We start from the raw sequence: 6,898 nt of genomic DNA on the forward strand, positions 1-6,898 counted from the left end.
TGTGTCTCACGCAGCAAGTGTTTGGCCTCTCTGGGTCGTGTCACTGGAGTGTAAACTAGGGAGGAAGCACGCGCCCCCGTTCAGGCACCCATGAACTGGAACATGTGGCTGAAACACCACCAGTCGAGACGCTGGCTGCGAGCGCGCTCCAAGCAAAACACCCCTTTTTAATAGTTAAATGTGATCCACACAGTGTCAGAGTCCAGGACTGGCTGCGCTCGCCTGCCAAGCCGTGGACGTCTACAATGGCTGAGTAATGAAAACAGAAAAAGGGGAGGATGCTGGTAGTTAACCCACATCTTGTTCTGGAGAAGGAAGGAATAAGTAATTTAAGTTAACTGAGGCGTTGCACCGATCCACACAACGCCGCGCCAGGCGGAAATGTGGTTAATTTACTACTGAGACATAATGCATCTTTGATTCAAACTGGTGTGCGTGTTGTAAAGTGTGCATGGAACAAGCTGTAGTACACGAGTCTTGCTTTAACTTCACTGGAATGCAAATGGAGGAAAAATGAAAACAGAACAACTTTTAACCTCTGGAGATGTCAGTGAGCACACGCCTGGTTCACCCGGCTGACGTTCCAGTAATGTAATGAAAACAAGCTCCTGGTCATCACAATTTTTCCAAACTATCATTCCCATGTGTTGCTGCGGCTACTGCTGCTGGTGACACAGCACACAATTACACACAGACATAATAAACAATCAGCTGTCAAACACTCTACTTTCCACTGTGTGAGGCTACAATTTACGCTGGCACTTAAATTGTTAAAGTCCCGTAATGTAAAAGCTATTTATTTTCACTTTTTTTTATGGACCATCTGAGGACATGGTGGCTCTTGTGCATAATAAAACTGACTTTATTACGAAAAAGTTACTTGCAAGAACCAACTTAGAGTGTTTATTTAATGAAAATAATGTTTGGCATTCTTTTTCTCTGAATTGGCCAGTGATTATTAATACCTCTAGTTAGTTTCTGAAGGCCTGAAGGTACACTGTTTCTGCAGAAAACTCCTTGTCTAGCAGAATTCCCTTAATTTATATCAGAAATGCAGCTTCCAAGCACCGAAAACCACACATAAACTTGAATATCAATAATCCATCTACTCAGTGAGCAACCACAGTTCTGAGTGCCTGTGCTAAACTTAAATCTGTCAGTGAAACCATGCAATAAGGCTGAAATCCACTTCACATTTGTCCTCTCACATCAAAGTGCTGAGTGTTTGCACAAGGATCAAATGGAGCAACGAGAGGGCAACAACAGCGATAGTGTGGTGGGATTAAAACAGCCATTAATTAAATATATTCCTCCGCATACTGCTCCTGCATTTTTAAGCCGATGATGCAAGCATTAATACTTGCCACGGTTTGTCACTCTATTCATCAGTGATTCTCTTTGAGGATTATTGTCGGGGATGCCTCTGGGACGTAGCGTGCACTGGGAAGACAACACATGTGGCGGGAATCCTGCTGTAAAAAAAAAAAAAAAAAAACTCCCAGGAGAAGAATGGCAGCAAAGCTAGACTGAAATATGAACAATCAGTTGCCACTATTAAACCTCAGGATTGTTAAAATGGTTGCATAATCAGGAACAGATACCAAAATAACAACAAGGCAGGAGAGTTGAACATGAATTCCACAAATTTATTATCCTCCAAAAGGCCAAAACCAGAGTTCTTATAAAAGGCACTTAATTTCCCTTGACCTTTAATAAATGCATCTAAACAACAAATCTGGTAAGAGCCAAGGTGAACTTTAAATTAAATATATTTACAATAAATAAAACATTTATACAGATTTATACAGCTAATCATGCCACTTGAAGGGAGGAGAATAGACTAATATTTCCCAAGATACCTCCCATAACAGTCTTTTTTTCTTTTTTGCTTTGCAACACTGGGCATGTCTACTGCACAGAACACTATGAACAGGAAAATATGGGTAACAATACTGAACAACTTCCCTTTATGCACTGAATACTGTTTATAGATAGTTTCTCATAGTGACGCCTGTACCTGTGTGTCCCTTGGCAGCAGCAGAGAAGTGACTGACAGTTCAATTCAAACACTCATCTCCTTTAGAAAGTCTTTTAGCAGCTCCTTACACAGGGCATAGGTGTGTGTGTGTGTGTGTGTGTGTGTGTGTGTTCCCTCTCAGACATGTGTGGGGTTGTCTGAGTGGAGGTCAGTCTTGGCCATGTGCAGAACCACAGCAGGAGATTTGTAGTGGCAGTGCGTGCTGCCGCAGCTCACGCCGCTGCACGGTTTCCTGCTACTAGTCCTGTCCGCCAGCTTCCTGCTGCACAGGCCCTGCCAGGTCTGCAGGGTCTTAGAGCTCCACACCCACACCCCGCTGGTGATGCCCACCACCAGCGACATGAAGATCTTCAGCATGAACACGGCCACCGTTGGCACCGACGTCTGCAGCGAGCAGTCGCTGCTGTGACCGTTGAAAGATCCACACTTCATCTGCAGCCCCCTCAGCTTCCAGTAGTCCATGTTGAGCCTCTCGTAGAAGTAGCAGACGATGACGCAGGTGGCCGGCACCGTGTAGAGGATGGAGTAGATGCCGATTTTCACCATGAGCTTCTCCAGCTTCTCCGTGTTGGTGCCCTCCGTCTTCATCACTTTCCGGATGTGGAAGAGAGCCACGAAGCCCGTGAGGATGAAGGACGTACCGATGATCAGGTAGCAGGACAGAGGGATGAGGACAAAGCCGGTGAGCGCCCCAGAGTCCATGCTTCCTACATAGCACAGCCCCGTCAGCTCATCTCCTGCCACCTTCCTCATTGTGAGGATGATGATAGTCTTGAGAGCAGGGATGCCCCAAGCAGCCATGTGGAAGTAGTTGCTGTGGGCTTCAATAGCCTCGTGGCCCCACTTCTTCCCTGCAGCCAGGAACCAGGTGAGGGTGAGGATGACCCACCAGATGGAGGAGGCCATGCCGAAGTAGTAGAGGATGAGGAAGACGATGGTGCAGCCGGTGGACTCCAGCCCCTCCTGGATGATGTACAGCTCGCCGTGCTCGCGGTCGCAGGCGATGTTCTCAGCCCCGGCCACTGAGCGGATGATGAAGGCCACTGAGTAGACATTGTAGCACATGGAGAGGAAGATGATGGGCCGCTCGGGGTACTGGAAGCGATGAGGCTCCAGGAGGAAGGTCAGGACGGTGAAGGCAGTGGAGACGAAGCACAGGATGGACCACACTGTCATCCAGATGAAGGCAAAGTCTTTATCCTGCCTGGACCAGAAGACGTCCACAGCGGGGGAGCAGCGAGGAGCACACGACTGGCTCTTCTCCACGAACTGGAACTTGTCCGGGTTCTCGCAGGAGCCCATGCTGCCCGGCGAGCGACCGCTGTTGGTGCCCGGCTGCCGGGGCCGAGGGGGCACCGGGAGCATGCCTTCGCCTTTCTTCCCCTCCGTCCTGGTCTCGTTCTCGGGGGCCTCCATGCACAGGGCGTTGGGGTCGTTCCTGGTGGGCAGCTTGGAGCAGTCGAGCGAGTCGGGCCAGGTGTAGCTGAACTTCTTCATGATGGGGGCACACCTCTCCCTGGCCTGCTCGCACATGGGTCTGCAGGCGGGGATGGAGGTCGACACTTTGTCCGTGCACATGGGGGCGTAGAGGGAGCAGAGGAAGAAGCGGAGGTGCACGTCGCAGCCGTAAGCCACCAGAGGGGCGAACTCCTGGAGCTTGATGGCAGCCTCCTTCTGGTCGTCGTGGTCCATGAAGTTGGGCATGCGGGTCAGGTTGTAGCCGATCCCCTCGCACATGGGGATGACGATGGGCTCGCACTTGGCCGGTCTGCCTCGCTCCAGGTCGTAAGAGCCGATCTCGAAGCTGGAGCCAGAAATAACCAGCAGACACCACAGAAAAATCACCACCTTCAACGGGCAACCGTCCATGCTCATTATTCTTCAGTCAAAAGCTCTGTCTTTTGAAGAAATGATCACGAAAAGAGTGGAGGAAGAAAAAGAAAAAAAAAACACACACACGGGCTCGGATACGGAGCTATTTCCCCATGCTGGAGGCGAATTTAGCGGCGCTCCGTTAGAAAATCTCTTCCCCCAAAAAGCACAGCAGCACACACGAAGTAGCGAACTGATTATTTAGCCTTGAATTGGAGCGATTACTCCCACAGACAGTCGCGATAAAAGGTCCGTAACTAAAGCGTGACAGTCGGAAACTTCGATAAACAGCGGAGGGAAACCATCGAGCTGTGCGTAAAATCCTCCGACCGACGCACGGCGGATAGGAAGACGGCTGTCGGTGCGGTTTGTTGCGGCTCCAGATGGCTGCTGTTGACTGTTTCTCGGCTCCGGCTCTTCGTCCTCCGCTTTCAGCCTCGACACTGAAGTTTGCGAGCCGCTCAGTGGGACTTCAGTCCGGGGGAGACAGACAGGAGGAGGAGGAGGAGGAGGGTGGGCGCTGCGTGACGCTCACATTTCAACGCGAGCACCACACAAGGAAAATTATCAGACAGATGCTGGAGGATGGTCAAATACCTCTGACATTTCTGCCCCGAATAGTACTCTCAGAGGCTTTACTTGAGTAAAAGCAGCCACAGTATTTAAAGCTCTTTTACAGTTCAAACTCCTGCAGTCTGGGGAAAAATTGCAGAAGTTTCCACAGCAAAATGATCTTTTAAGCATCAAAAATACTCTGCGGGTGGTGCGATATCCCATTTACTCAACTACTGTGCACACATGAAGCTCTTACATTTTACATTTTTAGGAGGAAAATCAAGCACCTTTGTCGCTGGAATTATAAAGATTGCATCAGAAAAGCACAAAATGCAACACAAAAAATGCTCATCTGATACAATAATAATACTTGAGGTTCCATTTCTTCATATGTTGAATACTTTTGCCAACATATTTTCAAAATTTTGAAAGCAAGACTTATAAGTAGCCTTATTAGGATCACCCTCCATTCACATCATTTATTTAGGGAGAAATACCACACTGTGAAAATACATTATGTATAAAGTCCTGCATTTAGGCTATTCTTTAGTATGAGCAGGGTCGTATTAACTTAAAAAGGGGCCCTAGGGGCTAAAATATGCTGTAGGGGCCCCAACTAACCCCTCTCTCATTCTGCAGACTCCGGTTTATAAAAACCCCCTCTAGTGAATACCACATGGTTTCTTATTAACATGCTCATAGTGTTTTTTTGTTTTGTTTTTTTTAAATGCTGGAAGACACATCCTGAACGAAATAACACTATGGCTGAGTATTCCCACCTTGAAACTGCAATGGACTTCTGGGGTTTTATATGTAACAAACCTAAAGGACTAATTCTGTCAACTTGCAGGCTAGGGGGCTTCCATATCATTAGTTTTTTTTTCAGAATAAGTTTCCGGTTTAAACATATATACCTGAATTTGCAGTGTTTGAGCAGAGGTGTAGGTGAGCTGGTGTGCCTGAGCTGCAGTGGAAAGGAAGGGGTACACTTCATACATCTGCACCTTCTAGAGGAAGAAACAATGAAGAGATACATTTAAGTCCTTTTAAGGGAGGACGGGATAATTTCCATGGAAAAACCTTAAAGTAACTGAAACTAAATATATAACTTTGATCCACAGAAATATGGTTTTAGGTTTCATGAAAGGCCACACAGAGACTTTCAGGGATCTACATCATAAGAATAATATCAACTTAAGAACTAATATTAAAACAAACGAAAACAAAATGCTGCACTGCAGAGCAAAGGCCACCAAAGATAAAGGTATAGTTGGAAAAAATGAGCCTTTGGAGCCTTTATTGTCATCGTCTACATGGTCCAGTTGGCAATCTGGACATGCGTGAGAGACAGCTAAATCAGCAAAAGGTCTTAAATGGCAAACAGTGGTGGAAAATAACTAATGACATTTATTCAAGTAATGTACCTTGGTACAGTTGTGAAGTTCTTGTATTTTACTTGAGTGTTTCCATTTAATGTCACTTAAAACTTCCACTTCACTACATTTCTGAGGGACTTGTTGTACTTTGTACTATACATTTATCTGACAACTTTAGTTACTTTTAAGATAAAGATTTTGCACATTATTAAACTGCATATGAAGTAGTTTAAACTAGGTCCACCTCCAGCAGCTACAACAGTAATAAGCTGCTGACACACTGGTGATTCACTATTAACAATCTAATGATGTCATATATTGTAATATATTAGTCAGAAGGATCAAACCGGTACTTTTACTGGTTTACTGCTGGATTTTCATGTAGCCTTCGATATTTTTTACTAAAGTAAAGCTCATTATACAGCAGAATGACCTTTGTCATTGTTATTTTTCACTATATGAATCCACTGAATTATTATTTCAGGTGGATTGACCTGTAAACAACATTTTATGTTGTGAATAGCGTTTAATTTGTAAAGGAACTCTAGATGTTGGATATGTAGCAGATTTGAAGTATAAAGTAGCATAGCTGTTTGTTGTGGTACACAATTGAGTAGTTAAATTTACTGTATTACGGACTTGTATTGCATATAGGATAAAATCTTAATCTGCAACATAACCACAGCTGTCAAGTCAATGTAGTAAGGAATACAATATTCCCCTCTATAATTCAATGGAGGAATATGAAACTCAAGCAAAAGAAAAGTAATAAATGGTTTCTAGTTTAGATTATTTAGTTGCTTTGCACCAGTGGTGGGTGGCAGTGTCAAGAGAAAACCTTATAGCCCGGCATTCAACACGTTGAGTCACATTAATAACATTTACCAAATGGAGCTGACATGATTATTTTCCTTTATTAAGTAATTACAAGAACTACACAAAAATTAAAAAAGGTGAGGCCAAAACTTTCCCCTCTGGATCCCTATTAAGAAATCTGCCACTACTGCTCTGAGTCAAACACTGAGTAGTTTATTTTTCTCCAGTGTGGTTGTAGAAA

General features: G+C 45.1%; 1 protein-coding gene across 1 annotated transcript; it reads right to left on the bottom strand.

Moving 5' to 3' along the window:
- Positions 1-1,632: 1,632 nt before the first annotated feature.
- fzd9b (frizzled class receptor 9b) lies at positions 1,633-4,401 on the bottom strand. The gene has a single exon (XM_023282894.3). The coding sequence runs from the start codon at positions 3,911-3,913 to the stop codon at positions 2,156-2,158; it is 1,758 nt and encodes a 585-aa protein (XP_023138662.2). The 5' UTR covers positions 3,914-4,401; the 3' UTR covers positions 1,633-2,155.
- Between the last annotated feature and the right edge of the window lie 2,497 nt (positions 4,402-6,898).

The sequence above is a fragment of the Amphiprion ocellaris genome, chromosome 7, assembly GCF_022539595.1.
Source record: "Amphiprion ocellaris isolate individual 3 ecotype Okinawa chromosome 7, ASM2253959v1, whole genome shotgun sequence".
NCBI lineage: Eukaryota > Metazoa > Chordata > Actinopteri > Pomacentridae > Amphiprion > Amphiprion ocellaris.